This window comes from Mus caroli, unplaced genomic scaffold (assembly GCF_978045245.1).
Source record: "Mus caroli unplaced genomic scaffold, Mus_caroli_1 scaffold_17, whole genome shotgun sequence".
Lineage (NCBI taxonomy): Eukaryota > Metazoa > Chordata > Mammalia > Rodentia > Muridae > Mus > Mus caroli.
In genome coordinates this window covers 32,293,461-32,311,761 of record NW_028227272.1, presented here as the reverse complement: position 1 = coordinate 32,311,761, position 18,301 = coordinate 32,293,461, and the positions used below count along the sequence as shown (strand labels likewise).

The 18,301-nt window shown below is 50.8% G+C and overlaps 1 protein-coding gene across 1 annotated transcript in view; it reads right to left on the bottom strand.

Moving 5' to 3' along the window:
- Positions 1–18,301, bottom strand: part of Adcy5 (adenylate cyclase 5) — a 149,074-nt gene that overhangs the window by 36,693 nt on the left and 94,080 nt on the right. The window contains exons 3-4 of the mRNA XM_021184630.3: positions 14,189–14,310; positions 161–272 (exon numbers count right to left, since the gene is read on the bottom strand). Of these exons, the coding sequence (XP_021040289.1) occupies positions 161–272; positions 14,189–14,310 (234 nt within the window). The remainder of the gene's footprint in view (positions 1–160; positions 273–14,188; positions 14,311–18,301) is intronic.

The following is an 18,301-nucleotide window of genomic DNA, read 5'->3' as shown; positions in this document are numbered from 1 at the left end:
CAACTGTGTCACCAGAGATGGTGTGGGCCACAAAGACACACTCTGCAGCCTGACTGATTTCTCCACCCAACACCGGTCTCCCCTAAGCAGAGTAAAAACCTGGATTACTGTCCTCAACCTCAGGGCCCTCCCCTGACAGCCCGCACTCAAGGTGACTCACCGCAGCCAACTTGTCAAAGCGGGCGAAGAGCTCGTTGAGGGTCATGACCAGTTCTTGGGCAGTACACTGGGAAGCCAGGCTGGTGAAGCCCTCGATGTCAGCAAACAGGATGCTGGGAGACAGGAAGAGGAAGAGTGGCTATAGGCCAGATGTCTGTGCCCACCACGTCCATACAGTAAATCCTAATGCTTGTTGTAAGGATGTTAGGAACAGGGCCTTGGAGAGATGGTCAGCCTGTGAGGGTGGGACCCTTGTGAACAGGTCAGTGGCTTGTGAGAAGGAAGGACAGGAGAGCTTGCCTCCTGGCTCTGCTGCCATGAGACTATGAGAAGGGGTTAGAAGATGGCCCTCACCAGAGCCCAGCCATGTTGGCACCGTGGACTCAGGCTTCCAGCTTCCAGAATCGGGAGAGAGTTGTTTATGAGCCACCCAGTGTGGTGCCTATCACAGAAGCCTGGACAGATGAAGACAGACTTCTGTGAGGGTAAAGCGGGGGTTGTGTCATGAACGTTGGGAGTGCCTCAGGCTCTAGAACGGCCACAAGAGTCCTGGGGGACTTGTCGTCAGACTGTGCTAAACCACCAGGACCAAAAGCAACTTGCGGACGAGATTTCTTCTTACATGCCATACTCTGCCACTGGGTATGAGAACTCAGGGCAGAGACCTGAGGCAGGAGCTGAAGCAGGGGCCACGAAAGGATGCTGCTTACCGGCTTGCTCTCCAAGGCTTCCTCGCCTTGCTTACTGGACAGCTCCAGATACCTACTAGGGGTGGCACCACCCATAATGGGCCAGCCCCTCCCATATGAAACATTAATTAAGAAAATGCCCCCACAGAGTCACCTAAGGGCCAGTCTCTTAGACGCATTATTTCTTTCCAGATATGTATAGGTTTGCACTGAGTTAACAAAAAACCAACCAGGAAAGGACTCCCAATGGCTGCTGGTTAGAGGGCAAAGGCACAGGTCTCCCCTACTACCTGGGGAACCCCTGATCCTGTCCTGCTGAGCTTTCACTGCAGACAGTGTGAACTTTCTGAGAGTCTTCCTCCCACCACCTGCCCCCCACCCCCGCCCACCCAGTCCCTAGTCACCTTTCAGGCCTGCCCCTACCCACAGGGGGTCTGGGTATGAGCGGCTTTTACACATTGCTCTGGGAAGTGTGGGCCAGAACAGAGCCTGCTCCGCAGACCTTTCACTTCCCAGTCTTAAGCAGACCTCAAGCTATGCCATCCCCAGGGGAGTCCTTTAGAAGGGACAGACTGAGAGGGGGGAAGGGGAGGACAGAGGTAGACACCAGTCCCTACCATCACCTGGAAGTCCCCAGGTTCTCCAGCTGGGGCCTCTAGCCTCACCATCCAAGGGTGCCATCAGACACACCAGTTAAGTGTGGCTCTCTTGATCATTCTTGTTTGCTCCGTCCTTTAGTTTGAAAATCTCTCTTTTCTTCAAAACCGACCACACGAGGGAAGGTCTCGAGGCCACAGTGCGTGAGAGCCCCTACATGCTTGCTTTCTTAAAAGGGATACAAAAACATTCTGTCATAGACTGAGATGCATCTGGTAGAAAGGCTCTGAGCCACACCATCTCACTCAGCCCCCTAGAGCCTAGCAGCTCCCACACCAGGGACTGGACCTCGGAGGAGAGGTAGAGACCACAGAGACTATAGTAGAGCCTACCTCCAAGTTTGCTCTCTCCCCAACACCCACAGACTTCAAAATTAAGAATGCGTAGCTAAATATATTTTGTAATTCTATTCCACGTGTCTACTGATATATTGAGCATGCCTTTTGTTTACTTATTTATAATTAAAATGTTTACTTGTATGTGAGAATACGTATATACATGTTCGTATGTATGAGTTTACTCACATGCACACATGGGTGGGGCGTGCATGTAATGGGTACGTTCCCCAGTCACTCTACATATTATTTTTGAGATGGGGCTTTCTCACTGAACTTGAAGCTTGCCCATTTGCCGAACTGGCTGGCTGACAAGCCTGAGCTTCCATCTCCAGCTCCTGATTACAGGTGTAGATTGTTTTGTCCAGATTTTTGCAGGGGAATTGAGGACTCCAAACTCAGGCCCCATTCTTGAACAGACTTCACGACCCAGCTATCCCTCCAGCCCATCTTTTTATTTGCCAAGCGTGAATGTTGTGGCTAGTTACGAGGTATGGCGTTAGGGTGGAGCAATCAATTGCAGGCAGAGTACTACGCCTACATCACCTCAAGGAGTCGTCACTTCGTCCTCCAACTGAACCAACCTGTACTGTTAAATAGAACACATCTCTCATTGCGATGCTATCTGTGGCCTTTCTGACCCTCCCAGGGCCAAGCCAGTCAAGTCCCAGAGACAGTGAGCAGCTACCTTAGTGCATACATCTTACACCCAGACTAGCCAAGTGAGAGCCTCCCAACCCTTGCAGACTCCGATTACCTATGGGCAGCTAAGGGGCGTCTTGGGGTAACTCCCACACTCCAGTGGTCCCTGGAATTATCCAAACTGGCCAATCAAGAACTTCTTCACCCCACATCACTTTCTGTGGCCTGCATTTTCCTTTCCTCCACATAATAAATATTTCACTTATTACTTTGTTGCCATATTTATTAATGTAACCAACTTAATATATATATATATATATATATATATATATATATATTTTAAACAGTATTCTAAATACATTGAAGCTGTGGGTGCTTTCCTAGCACCTGAGGCCTCGATTCTATCCTCCGAAGTACAATGTAAAATAATATAATATATATTAATATATCCCTTTACGCTCCTACATATATATTCATTCCAGCCTCACAGCTTCCCTATGAGACTAGCAGTTGCTTTTAAGAGAAGGAAATTAAAGCACAACAATATTGACTCACAGCCCAAGACCACACAGACAAGCTCATTCCAAGAGTGTGCCTGTGATGTGGTCTGTCAGCCCCAGTCACTCAGAGAGTGGCCATGTCCTGTAGTGTCCTGACAATGACTATGGAGGACATTTCCCATAGTTGCTCACAGACCCACAGAGCAAGCTATCAGGGAACATGGTAGCAGGCTGGGCTACCAGGAAAGGCATGATGGGGTTTGGCCCAGGTTATCCCAGAGGAAAAGCGTGGGAGCAGCCACCAGTATTTGTCTGGGCTCCTCTAGCTCCCCAAACCCCTAGTACCAATCTAGGCCAGCAGTGGCGACTACAGAATAATGGTCAGAGGGAGAGAGGTGGATAAGACAGGCCACAGACGAGAGAGGATAAGGAGAAAGGTGTGGGCATCAGATGGCTGCCCCGTGGGCTGTCTTGGTTGTGGATGAGGGATGAATGGGATTGTGGAGTCTGGTACTTTTCCTGCCTGTAGATAGGCTCACTGCCTAGAGGGAGGCTGCCTGAACACACTGGGAAACAATATGCTGCCCCCCTCACCCTTTCCTCACTGTTTCTCAGGTGGGAAGAAGGGAGGTTTCTCAATCTCTTGTTACATTCTTATTCTGGATTTTTTCTTTTTCTCCTAGGAAATCAAAACCAATAGCAATCAGGGTCGAGATCAATTGGGCATAAGCTGAGGAAGCAGAGAGCCTCTCTGCTTAGCCATCATCTTGTTTTAAGTTGAGATTCGCCAGGCACCACACCCAGTGGCGGGTCCACCTGGGATGCCTCTGAGACCCTAGAGTAGGAGAGAAGAAAGCCCCCTTGCCCTGCTGGGTGACCCCAGCTTCCAGGCAGAGCAAAAGAGGAAATGAGGAGGAGGCTAGATCCAGAAATGCAAAGCAAAGGTGTGTGACCTTAAGGCTTCTTCAAACCAAAGGCCACTGAGCCGCCCCACAAAAGCACTGCCAGCCATAGGAGCTCTTTTCTCCATCACTACTTTTACTGCCTGGATCCGAAGTCCGCTGTCCCTGCGCTGGGGTCCCTTGGGGTCCCCTGGGGGAGCTTCCCTGTGGAGAGGCCTCAGAGCAGCAGCCCTAGGGATTCCAAGTTAATCCATCAGGGCGAGGCTCTTCTGCAGTGATTGTTTTATTGTTCTATTGCATTTGAAGCTTCTACAGTGGTTCCACTATGCAGCAAGAGATGAGAACCACTGCACTGGCTTAAATAGCATCTTGTCCACAGGATCCCACCACCCTGAATTAGACACGAAACCCCTCACTTAGGTGTACTGTCCTTCTCCACTGTACTTTAACCATTCAATACACAGTATCTCCCTCTTAGCCACTCTTTTGCCTCCCACCAGTTAGTTGCCTACAGCTAACTGTAGTCTGAAACTCTCCAATATGGGTTCCAAATGGCATGCCTTTCTGCATAACTTGAGGAAATCTTGTTCCTTTTTACTCAGTGTCACCTGGGCCTGAGTCATCTCTTTTGTCTAGCAATGTGTCCACGCTGTGTGTGCTGCCTGCCCAGCAGTAACCTTAGTGGTTGTCTCAGCTATCAGATCCACTGCTGTGACTATCACAGTGCCATGTTCAGGAAGCCTTATATCACTTTACAATGGCTCCAAAGCTCAAGAAGAGGGGGGTGGGAGAGGGAGAGGGAGGGGGAGAGGGAGAGGGAGAGGGAGAGGGAGAGGGGGAGGGAGAGGGAGAGGGAGAGGGAGAGGGAGAGAGAGAGAGAGAGAGATGATGGCAGTGCCAAAGAGAAGCTGTAAATGTTCCTTTTAATTAAGTGAAAATTCAAAGTTTATTGTACTTTAGCAGGGACAGGGAGAACACTGCATAGGCAGGGCTCTAGACCATCTGCAGGAAGTCCCCCTCCCCTGGGGGTCTGGGAAAGCAGGCTCAGTGTATCAGAGGGACCAGTGCACCTAACACTGTGGCTGTTACTTATTCTGTTCTTGTCAACCTCCTCTGACTGGAATGTGAGCTCTCTGAGGAAGAGATTCTCACCATACTCACTCACTGTTTTATTCCAGTCCCTACAGAATTTGCCGCTGAGGCACTGGCTGAACACAGGCTCTGTCTGCTTTGCCCTCAGCTCGACTCCCACCCCCAAATCTGGGCAATAACTCTTACATCACAGGAGCCCATATTAGTTTAAAGGACTGCCAATACAAAGTGGCAGAAATGCCAGAGATGCATGCTCCTGTAGTTTGGGTATTGGAAGTCTGAAGTCAAGGCACTGGTGGGGCCAGGGTCATGCTCCCCTGAGACTTGTGCTTCCTCTGGGGGTGGCTGTCAATCTTAGACATTCCTAAGTCAGAGGCTGCTCACGGTTCAGATCTTTTCTTTCAGTGTGTGTTGTCACACAGCCCTTCCCTCCTCTCATAAGCAGACGAGTCATACTTCTATGACAAGTACGAGCTAACCTTAACCTATAGGCTCTGTGAAGCTCCCACTGCAGCGCCTCTTACCTGTGGGGATCTGTTCCAAATTCCTTAATGCACACCCGAGGTCATGGGTAATACAGGGTCTGTGCTTTATCATACACACAGGCACATGTGGTAAAGTTTAACTTATGACTTAGACATAGCAAGAGGTCAGAGATTAAAAAATGGGACAGTGTAACAATATACTGTAGCAAGAGGTATATAAATGTTCTCTCTCTCTCTCTCTCTCTGTCTCTCTCTGTCTCTCTCTCTGTCTCTGTCTCTGTCTCTCTCTCTCTCACACACACACATACACACATACACAATTCCCTACTGTGCCATTTAGCATCCCCCCCCCCTTCTTGCATATGGCTGGCCCAAGATAACCTAATCCATGAAAGCAACATTTTAGATATGGAGGTCACATTTACAAGTACTGGGGGTCAACACTTCAGTTTATCTTCTAGGGAGACAGTTCCAGCCATAGCAATGCCTGGTGCTGATTTACTGAAACGAAGAGAATGCTCACGACTTGAGGGCAAGCAAGAGAACAAATCTGAGCCCTCCTTCTGCCTCACGAGGCCTCCCACCTCAGAGAGGAGCCTATAACACTTGGGGGTGTCTGTCCCTGGCAACCCTCACAGAATCAGTGGGACACGGTTCCCAAGGCCAGGAGACAGTGTGGTTAATCACCAGGGAGGCTTAGAAACTTGAGCTCTCTCCAGCTGCTGGGGGTCTTCTCCGAGGCTCTCTCAGAGGGGAAGGCAAGTCACCCACAGCCACCCCAGGAGCCATGCCGAGCAGGCTCTAACCTGAGTTGGAAGAATCTCACACAAGGTCTTTGAGGTCCCAACTCTAACCCCCAAAACCTCTCTGGCCAATCTGTGGAAACTGCTACTTGCACACACATCCACCCTTTGAGAGGCAAAGCCTATTCTCTGGGGTTTGTTGTTGTTGTTGTTATTGTTGTTGTTGTTGTTATTGTTGTTGTTGGAGGATTTTGCTTTATGCCTGTCTCCTATAGAGGCTCCTGTGTTTCATAGGGTCCCCTCAACACACACTACCTGCTCTGGGGCCTGAGTTTTGTGGCCATATCACTGGGGATTCTAAAGCTACTTTCCAGCCCAGCACCAGGCCCAGAAAAGCAGAACGATGTTAGCTAATGTTAGCTCATCAAGAGTTCCTCTTGGCCACACCTCTTGGCCTTAGACACTAAGACTGGGCCCACATGGGGAGTAGTTCCCTAATGAGCTAGCTCTGTCACTCCCTAGCTAGCCTACCTTCTCCAAGTGTGGCCAAGGTCATCAGTTAGCACCACAGGCTCTCCACAGCCCTGCTCTGTCCACAGGCATTTCCTTACGATTGTCCCCTCTCACTGCCCAGAGATCTATGACTTACGAGTTGTCAACATCTGGCCCAGCTCCTACCCAGAAGGCCACACCCGGCAGCACCACGGGGCACTTAAGACTGGGTGGGCTGGCAGGGCTAACAACTGTGCCTTGATAGCCTGCCCAGTCAAGGCAAAAGTGATGTAAAGTCTCCGCCCACCTCTTAAGATGCTGATAGCAGTGGATCCAGAAGCACCGTGGGGGGGGGGGTTGCCACTCTGTCTAGGCAGGAAGCCTCAGTGGCTAGGCCTGTGCAGGACACTATTTCTTTGTGTCCAACAGAGCTGTCCCCTGCCACACCTACACTCGATCTTTTCCAAATCACCCAGCCTGGAGAGACACTTGGGTTGGTGGCCTTGTCAGGCAAAGGAGGGCAGTAAGTCATTCATATCCACTGAGGGCAGATGAGTTAGTCTCAGTCAGAACTACCTGAGGCCCAGGCTGGACAGGAAAGGGAAGATGACCAAGGACAGGACACTAGCATGTACAATGCCATCAATTGGAGAATCTACCCCATATGGCCACAGCCTATCCACCCTGGCAGGGGCAGGGACATTCCTTCAGTAATTAGAGTCCAAGAGAAGTCAGGGTACCTCAGATCAAGGCATATCCTGGAACCCCCTTTGCTAACTAGCCCTGGGGCCTCCTGCAGATTCCAGGCCACTCCCTACCCACATCCCATGCAAACAACAGAACCCAATGAAATCTGTAGGCACTCTTCCAGGGATGTGACAGGCTCAGGGAAATGCGTCTTCGAGGAGAGGCCCACAGAGGAGGCTGAACCAAGACCCAGCAATCATCAACTAGATCTGTGTGAATTGCTTTTCTTCTCTACCCGCCTACATTTTCCAATTTCACTACAAAACATAATCCTTTATATAATAAAACATTTATGTTTGAAAGGCTGAGAGCAAATCACCTTTTTTTTCTCTTAGAACATGATTCTTACCCACTTCTCTTCCCCACATCTTGACTTAGCCCACTCAGAATAATCTCCATGTCTGAGTTCTTAGTACGATCCAACCCACAGGTCACACCTATTTGAACTTGTCTCAGAAACACGACTGGGCATGCTCAGCCATCAGTGCCTCTCTCCACTCTGTCTCCTCTTTCCTGGCTTGCCAGAGTCTTAATTTTCAGAGCCCAGAACTAAGACCTTGCTGATTGCTGGTTCTGTTTTGCGCTGTCTTCATACTATGTCTCAATACAAATGGGGGCCTTTAGTGAACCCCATGTGAGGAGAGGCCAAAGCTCTTCAGCAGGTGCTCTCAGGAAGGCTGGAGTGAGGAAACCTGTTTGGGGCTTTCCCCAAAAATCATACCAGTTCACCCTGTGAACCAGCACCCCCACTTCTGGGCATATCCCCAGACCAAATTGAAAGCAGAGGTGTGAACAGTAATTAACTGTACACACACACACATACACACCAGCATCACTTAAACCAGTAAAGGGTGGAAACGGCCCAGGGGGCATCAGATGAAGAAAGGATAGGCAGAATTCCATCTGCAAATAGAATATTACTCAGTCTGGACAAGGGAGAACATCTTGACAAATGCCTCAACCTGGTTGGACCGTGAGAACGTTGCACCAGGTGAGCCGAGCCAGTCATCAAAATCACAAATTCTGGAGATATCCAGAATAATCAAACTGATAAGGACAGAAAGCAGAAAGTTAGTTTCCGGACTAGGGGTCGGGGGCACAGGGATGTGTTTAATGGCTACACGCCTTGGGAACTATAGCTCTGGATATGGGTGGCTGTCAACAGTGGATGTAGCTAATGTCACATATCCTCACAAGGACAGACTTTAAACATGATAGATCTTATGCTAGACCTATGTTTTTAAAAGATTTATCATTTATTTATATGTGTCTATTTCTATGTGTGGCTATGTACATGAGCACACAGTTGCCCATAGAGGCCAGAAGAGTGTTGGATTCCCTGGAGTTGAAGTTGACAAAAGATGGGAGATGCCAGATGTGGGTGCTAGGAACCAAACTCCAGCTCCCCATAAGAGCAGCATGCTCTCATCAGCCGAGCCATCTCTCTGGCCCCTTATGCTATACACATCTTTTTTTGGGGGGGGGGGTCGAGACAGGGTTTCTCTGTATATCCCTGGCTGTCCTGGAACTCACTTTGTAGACCAGGCTGGCCTTGAACTCAGAAATCCACCTGCCTCTGCCTCCGAAGTGCTGGGATTAAAGGCATGCGCCACCATGCCCGGCTGCTATACACATCTTAACACAGCAGAACTGGCTAGCTTGTCAGGCCACTGTTCTCACAGTCATCTGTCAGCTCTTATGTTCCCTTGGGGGACTGGACATTCCCTAATAGTGTCCCCTTCATAGCAGCACCTGGCACATAGTAGGTTCTCAGTAAATGTTCACAAGGCCATTTGCAATCATATTTGATAAGGAATAGAGTTGGGCACACTTCTAGCATCAGGTTTGAGATGCCCATGGTCCACACGTCACATGGCTGAGGATGGGACTGGAGGGGGGCACTTTCCACACTCTCTCCCTAGAAGGCACACTCCACCCATGGGTATCTGAGCATCTCAGACATGATCCATGATCATTATAATTCAGAACCACACCACACGGTGGCTGAGCCAGACGCTAGAGCAACCTAGGGAATGCAGCCATGTCCTTGAAGAAGACAGGAGAGAAGATAACCTTCAGGGGTGGGGGCAGGGATTGGAAAGAGAAGGACCGGAGGAAGGAGGAGGCTCCAAGGCATCATCACAGCCCTTAAATGTAGGGAGACATTATACTACCTCATTCGAGGTCCAGCCTAGGCAGTCCTTCTGCTGGATTCCTGCCAAAATCTCAGGATCCATGGCTTCCCTAGGAAGGAGTCAGTGGGGGCCCAGACTCAGCATCCCACATGAGATGCCATAGACATGGGGATGTAAGGACAGGGATGAAGTAAAGGCAAGCTGCCTCAGAAAGGATATACTTTCCAGGAAGGGTCCACACCCCCTAGAGGTGGTGGCCTTCCTGTTCCTTCCTACAAGGATGGCCCCAGCTCATTCGATTACCTAACACCTTTCAAACTTAAGGAACTCCAGTGTGAGTTGGGAATCAGGGGGTGGGGTCCACCTCACTCAGAAGGACCACCCTGGAATTCAGGAGTCTCTGGCACTCTCTGCCCCCTGACCTTTGGATTGGTGGCTTGCTACCTGATCTTAGAGCTAGGCTGGTGGTCTCCACAGCCATCAGAGTAAATAGACTACGAGGCAGGCTGGGGTTGGGGGCTTTCCAGGCATAGAACTTTAAAGGTCTCCATTTGGTACTGAGGTGGTTTGAATAAAAACCAGGCCCCACCAGCCCACAGGGAGTGGCACTATTAGGAGGTGTGGCCTTGTTGGAGGAAGTGTGTCACTGGGGGTGGGGGGTGGGCTTGAGGTCTCAGATGCTCAAGCCAGGTCAACTGTCTCAGTCTCTTCCTGCTGGGTGCCAGTCTGGATGCAGAATTCTCAGCTACCTCTCTAGCACCAGTCTGCCTGTATGCTGCCATGTTTCCTGCCCTGTTGATAATCAACTGACGCGCTGAATCTGTAAGTCAACCCCAAGGAAACATCCCCTTATAAGAGTTGCCTTGGTCACAGCATCTATTCACAGCGATGGAAACCCTAACTAAAACAGGTACCTCACCTCACATCACTCCTAGAGACAACATGTAACTTAACTCTAAGTCGCTCCAGAAATAGCATGCACCTTCAAGTGCCTCCAGGGGCGTGTCCCTTAGCTCCAACCCATGCTGTCTGTCTCTAGTGCATCTTAGAGTGCAGCTCAAGACTCCACAGATGAGGGCAGAGGTACCACATACATTAAACAGCTGAATGGACACACATGTCTACCCCCCTCCAGGTTACACATGAAAAAACAAGGCTCCAGTCAGGTCCCACACGCAATCCCACAGCTGACTGACAGGGCTGGCACGTGTGCCATTCTGCTCCACGCAGACACTCCACCATGTGGCCTCCTGGTAAGAGTGACCCAGGGTGTGTCTGCATCTTCCTACTCTGTACCCACTTCCGCTAGCCCAGTGGTTCTCAACCTGTGGGTCACGGCCCCCGTGGCGATCAAATGACCTTTTCAGGGCTCACCTAAGACCATTGGAAAATACAGACATTTACATTGCTATCCATCACAGTAGCAAAATTGCATTCGTGCAGTACAACAAAAATCATTTTATGGTTGGGGGTGGTGGGGGGTGGTTACTACAACACGAGGAACTGCATTGAAGTTCTCAACCCTGTGAGGCCTGATGTCCGGGCAGGAATAGAAACCCTATCTGAGCTGCCAGCCACAGGGGCTGACACAGCCCATCTGTCAACACTCATCAGACAGGAGTGGCATCTGGGATCTCATGCCACAGCCGGTGGTAGCCCAGGACCGAAGCGATCTAAGCTCCTCGGTCAGTTCCTGCTGGTACCCGGGAACCGTATGTTAGGAGATTGATTTACTTTCTTTGTGGCCTTGCTCTTGGTGTGGCAGAGAGCAGCGTGCCATCACCCTCTCTAAATATTACAGCTCTGCAGAGGGTGGAAGAATGTGACTCATCACCCTTTCCTTCTCCAGTTAAGAACCCCAGGCCTCTCTCTGATTACGGGTGGAATAACAATCCACACACACACACAGAAAAAAAATAAAATAACAGCAACAATCATCGCTGCTCCCGACTGCTGAGCACAGGAACTGCTAAGTGCTGTCTCCCCCTTGTTCCACAGACTCTGAAACCGCAGTAAGCAGACACTATTACTACTCCGTGTGCAGCTGATGAGGAAGCAGAGGTTCAGAGTGGCTCAGTGTCTTGTTCACGTAGTCCATACATGAGGTTTTTTTTTACCCCAGAACCCAGGCCTAACCTCTGTACTCCATGGCTTCTCCCTGAGCTCCCCCGTCCCCCACCATAATTTTTAAACTATGGTGTCCACCATTACTACTCAATCTAAACTCCCACTCCAAATCTGGAGCTAGAGTGAGCATGTGCCTCTCCCAAAGGCTATATCCAGGCTAGAACCCAAGGAGGGGACCCCAGCAGGAGGTTTGTATGACCATGGAACTCTAATCTCTGGTGTGTGCCATAGGTTATCCCTCCCTGAGGGTTTAAGATTCAGTTCCCTTGAGCATCATAATGTCTTCATCTTTTCTCTCCTCCCATCTCTTTGCTGATTGCTGCCATCGATCTGGCTTATTCTAGATAGAAACATCCACTGGGACAGGGGCCTGACTTGATACTGAGATAGCCCTGTGCCTTTTCTTTTAATGACATGAAGTCATTGTAGGCTCTTCACAAGGGTACCAGATGCATGGGCCATCCCTTGAGATGATCGAGGTGAATTGAGAAGGCAGGGTACCCTCTTGAGCAAATCTCTTTGCTGCAGGGCTGGGACTATGGACCTGTGCCATGTTTCTTAGAGCAGGCCCCCCCACCCCCACCCCACCCCCTGGATTATCTGTGTAGACATCAGTGGAAGCTACTGGAAGCTCTGCTGAGCTCAGAGCTGCTAAAAGAAAGCACCTTGTCCCCTACTGGGGACAATGTCAGGGTTGGTGAGAGTATGAAGACAGAATAGAAAGAGAAGGTCAGGACCCAGCTCCCACATGTTCAGGCCTCTGAGGAACACCCCTCCACACTCGAAACGCAAGCCTCTTGCATCTGTCCTAACAGGCAGGGAAAGCTATTTCTCCCTGTGTCCCTAGGTAGAGCCAGAGAGCATATGAGAGCCTGGGAGCTCCTCAACCATGTGGGTGGATACACTCAGGATGCACACACACATAGGGGAAGGGGAGAGGAAGGGGGAGAGGAAGGGGGAGAGAGAGAGAGGGAGAGGGAGAGGGAGAGGGAAGGGAGAGGGAAAGGAGAGGGAAAGGAGAGGGAGAGGGAGAGATTGATTCTCACTTTTCCTCTAGGCCTCTTTCCTCCCAAGGGTTTTCCAAGCTTCCTCTTAGAGACCTTGTCCAAAGGTCTACCTTGGTATAGAAATACATATTCAAAGTCAAAAGGTCTGAAAGCTTTCTGGGGACAAGTGATCCTGTTAGCCAGCTGTGGACCATTGATAAAGAGTAAATCTCTGGGCCTTAGCCTCCTGGTCCCCTGCATAGCGGAGATGATAACATACCAACCTCTTACACTTTGTGGTGACCAGGGGAACACAAGAAAGCACCCAGCAAGTCACCGTTTCACACTTGAGGACAGGCAGAGGAGTCAGCATGCCTTACTACCTCCCAGGGCTCACGGCCATCAGTCACATGGTAGCCTCCACTGCACCTCAGTCCGGTGGCCATCTGCCTGGGAGACCATGGTGTCTACTGGTCAGCTTGGCTCTGCCTGATACAGAACATGAATAGCTAAAGGGGAGTGGCAGGATCCTCCCCGCCCCCCAAACAAAGCACAAATGCAGGATGCATCTATGTTTCTCCTTAAAGCCTTGGCCTTTGGGTTTTGAAAGGCATGTGGGAGGAGCCATAAATGCAGAACAGTAGTCTCAGACTTTAGGGCACATCTAGAAGCTGCATGGTTCTGCTGGGGTTCCACATTCAAATCACAGTGTCCTGTTCCCCCTCCATCCCTGTTGACAGCCACTGTGGGGGGCAGTTTGCACAATCCAGTGGCTCCCTTGATGGAAAACGGCCCTGGCCTCCCAAGAGTCTCTTCACTCAACCTTCGAGGATTCAGGCCTTAGGAGATTTTCCCCACCTTTCTTGAACCTCACAGTGGCTCCTTTTATGGGCAAATGGGAAACTGCCAGGCTCTCCAGAAGCCACGGTGGATGAAGGCCACCTGTACCGCATATGTCCCTGAGGACCTCATAAGCAGATTTTGCACTCTATTAACCTACATCTGTTTGCACATCCCTGTTGTCAGTGGCTTCTGGCTAGGGAGGCAGCGGGCGCACAGAGGAGGTGAAGTGTGCTTTGGGGCAGGCAGACTTTACAGAGAAGGCGTGGGAGGGGTGGGGGTGGGGCTTTCCACCCAGGTCTCAAACATCCAGCTGAAATTAGGATTGTTGTTTGTGCCTCCTGCACATGGGCTTTGGGAGCATGTAAGAGGCTGGTGACAAGGACTATAATGAGGAGGACACTGGGGTCCAAGGCTGTGTGTTCTGTCTTTGTCAGGTGAGCAGTCTCTCCATAGCTGGCCCGCTTCTTTTCTCCCCTTCTTTCTCTATTCTCTCTTGCAACTGCACTGCCTACTTCAGATTAAACAGTGCTAATTCCCCTACACAGAGAAAGGGCAGTGCTGCCTGCGCCACAGCACCAGGCCACCCTGTTAGGAGGAAGAAGAGAGGCTGTCTTCCATCAGGGTCCAGCTCTTCCACCCTGCCCTCGCCCCTACCTCACATTGTCATGCTTCTGGATGTAGATCTTGTGGAACATCATATCCTCCTGCTTGGCGTTGATGTCTGCTTTCATCTCCATGGCAACATGACGGGGAAGGACAGACAGCAGGAGACGCTCCTGCAGAGGGAAGCAAATGAGTCTGTCATCATTCCATCCACGTCTCTGGTGCGTCCCCTGTCATCCATACCCATGCCCCTGCCTGCAGGACCCAGGGAGACTTCCCAGACTCTCCTTAGACCCACAGAACCTGTATATGGGGACGGAAGAACTGGAGTCACACCCAAGGCTCTCTGGGATGCCTCCTGGTCCTTTGCCTAGCTTCCCTCCATTCTGCTCTGGCAACCGTACTCCTGGTGGAGCCCTGAGTATACAGCAGCTTGGGTTAAAGCCTTAAAAAGCCTCTGTGGCTTGGCCACATCGCTACTGACAGTATTAGCTGGACTCATTCAACAAGTCAAGGGTTTATGAATGTCTACCAAGTGCCAGGCAGCATTCTGGGTATAAGAATCAGAGCCATGAACCTACAGGTAGGCAAAGCTCTTCCCAGAGCCATGACAGGCTACCTGCCCTGGGCTGCAAGAACTGCTGGCATCTGAGAAGGCTTTGTGGAGTCTAGAAGGACTAAGACCCTTCAGAGTCTTCCAGTTCCAAGTGGGAGACAGTGAATGTCCCAAGAACAAGAGAGACAAAGTTAACTTTGAGGAACCAAGACAAGTTAAAGCCAGTCACAAGAGAAGCAGGGGGATGGGACAGGGCCACGTTGTAGCAAGTCATGTCAGCTGGTTACAGAGTCTAGACTTCATTCAGTTCCTCACTTTTCCTCCAAGGTCTGTTCTGCTCCAAGGTGCCCCACCAGTGGCTCTGCCTGAATGCCCCAGCCTTGGCTAGGGACCAGGCCCTCTGCTAGGCTCACAAGGTCTTTCATTCTGGCTGCCTGCAGCCTCTCCTGCCCATCATTCTGCACTGATTTCTGGGTATTCCACCCACCAGGTAACCCTGAGACCTTCTTGCTTCAGTATCCTTTCTGATTCTTCTTCCTCTGGGTGCCCAAGGAAGCATCCCCTACTTTTGTCCTCTAGAGACTCTTGCCTCAGGGAGCAAGAACTGTCCAGCCGCCACCATCCATCAACCCTCATGTCACCTCCACTCATATCCAGCCCAGAGCTCACTGGCTTCCAAATGCCCACCTCACCCCCACTGGGGTGACATTACACCTTTCATAAGGCTCCCCCTCTGCCTCCTGCTTTCCCTTGCCTTTGCAGAGGACACCTCCATCCTCCTGCCTCTGTAGAAACTGCTTATATTTCTAGAACTTTCCTCTGGTATTTATTCCCTTCCTCTTGGCCCCAGGCCAAGCCTTAGGGTTCCGCACTGAGCTAGGAAGAGCTCTTCAGTGTGTCCTTTCCCCTCTGTATCCTGGTCCACTGCGTCCATGACTTACGCACCTGTCTCTGGGATACATGCAGTGCCACTCTGGCTCATAGCTTCCCTTTTAGCCCTCCCTGCTGCCTGTACGGCTTAAATCTCTCCAAAACATGTTGCTCTAGCACCGCCTTGCTGAACAGCACATCAAGCAGGACTCTGAGCCAGCTAAGCTCACTCTTCCTTGTCCTTCACGCCAGCCCCTATGCCCCACCATCCCTCCTGGGCCCACTCTTTTCCTAGCATGCTCTTCTGCTCTGGACTGGCTACAGGACCAGCCCATGCCCCAGCCTGGTCTCACCATCTCTCTTCTCTGAGTCCTTCCTAACTCCCCAACTTTTCTCCTGGCACCCATGAATTGATACCTATGTTCTACCCCCAATATAATAACCATTAGGGCTTTCTCCAGCTTTGGAGCTTTTCTTGTCTTTGTGCACAAGTCCCCGAAATGGGACCCACATCTTTATATGCTGTAGGCCATCGCCTTGCTCAGGATGACCGTTCCCAGATGCCAGCATCCCCATCCAACTCTGCTCTTCTTTTATAGAACCTCTGATTCTCTGGTACGTTGATAGCCTTTTAGCTGTGCCTCCCCTTAGGTAGATCTAAGAGGCCTCCTTGGGGGCAGGAGCTGTGTCTTATGCAGTGCCACAGCCCAGGTCTTATGTCCTGTTGTGAAGAATGTAGCTGTCTGAGGTGTGCTTGGTCTCTCAGGCACTGGTGCACGTATCGCCGAAGGCCATCTCACATGTACTAAAGTCTTAATAAACAGCTGCTGGTGAGAGAGACATGATCTACTGGGAAGTTTCTGTGGCATGAGACAGCTGGGAGAAAGTAAGTGTAAATGCAGGAGCTGCCATTCGTCAGTACACTTTTATCCTGAGGATGACTGGTATGAGTAGAGAGAGGAACAACCCTGAGTGCCTACATGATGTGGAATTTAGGAGCTGAGGCGAGATCCTAAGAAGCTCCCCCTACACAAATCGCTGGCTCTGGTCAGCTGAAAGCAAGGTGACTCACCCAGTTCTTGACTCTAAACATGGTGTGGCAAATAGTTTCTTCCCTAAACCCCTATGAACTTTAGTGGCAGGAACAGCCTGGCTAGGACCAGAACAAGTAGAGGGATGAGCTGTGAAATGACAATTATCTGGGCTGCCGTCATGGCTTATGCCTGTAATCCCAGCACTTGGAGACTAAAGGAGAGGGGAAGAGTTCAGCCCAGTCTGTACTACATAGGGAGACCCTGCCTCAAGAAAACAAACACAGACGAGAATTATCCTTGGGGAAAGATGATGTCCAGAGTGACCACGTACAATGCAAGTGAAGGAAGGTGTTTCTTTCTCAGGGGAGAAACACTGGAGCAAAGCACAGGGATAAGATGAGGCTCTTGAAGAAGGTGGGACTTAAGGGCAAGCAGGTGTGTGTGGAAGGTGAGGTAAGCCTATCAGGGCAATGAGAAGACCCAGGAGATACTGCTGAGCAGAGCTTCCTTCAAGAAGCTAGGCTAGAAGCCCAGGGAGGGTTGAGTGAATAAGAGACTGGGGTCCAGGGCTAGGGCTAAGTATAATTCAGTTGGCAGAGTACCTCTGTAGTAGCCACGAAGCCCTGCATTTTATCCCAGCAGTGTAGAGTCTGGACATGGCGAGGAAATGCCCATAATCTCAGGATTTGGGAGACAGAGGCAAGGGGACAAGAGGCTCAAAGTCATCCTTGCCTACAGACAAGGTCAAAAGCCAGCCCAGAATATCTACGTCTGTGTCTCCAAAGTGGCGAAGCATGAACAAGGACAGTCAGGCTTCAGATTGGTCAATGTCCATTGGGCACCTGGCAAAACATCAGAGCCACAGAGGCAGGGTTAGAGAGGACAGGCAGGGACGGGGGGGGGCTGGAAAGCTCATCCCTACATGGCCATCTGGATGACAGCAACGATGTCATCGTGAGCATCTAGCATGCATCCCCACCAGACAGAGACACCCACACTTCAGTGAGCAGAGCGGCCACTGTGTGGACTTCTTTGCTGTCCTGGCCAATCCCTTCCTGTCTCCAGCTCAGAAGAGAGGGCCTTCTGTGCTCACATCTGCCACGGGAACTGATGGCATGCGGCATACAGGAGCCTCTGCCAGTGTTTGCTGGTCTACAAGAACTTCCAGAGTCATGCCTGGTCCAAGTGCGTGGAGACTCGTCACCCTGCTGACCTCAGTACCATAGCTATACACTGTGTTGGAGGGAAAGCGAGGAGAGATAACTATCTGTCTGGGTGGCACGGAGAAAAGGGGGCAGTGGTGACTCAGAACTGAACCCCTTCCCTCAGAGCAGAAACAGCTAGAACCTTGATGCCAACCTGAGTCCCTGCCCCATCTTACTCTGGAGAAATTCTGAGTGTTTTCTCTCTTGGCACAAAGCTGTGGCCTTGTCAACGGTCAGCCTCTCTGGTCAAGTACTGTCTGGGGAGAAACAGGACAGTCTTCCTTCTCTGAAGTATCCACACCCAGAACTGGATAGAGAAGAAGAGCTGGGGCTGGGTCCCCAAGGGGCTCACGGTGCTTGCCCCTCTCACCCTTCTCCTGGGCCCAAGCCTCTGTCCAGGCTGGAAACGCTGGCTGTTCTCACATCTTCAACTCGTAGGGGACCAGGATAGAGAAAGGCTCCACATGAGGAGCTCACAGGCAAGGGACAGGATCCCAAG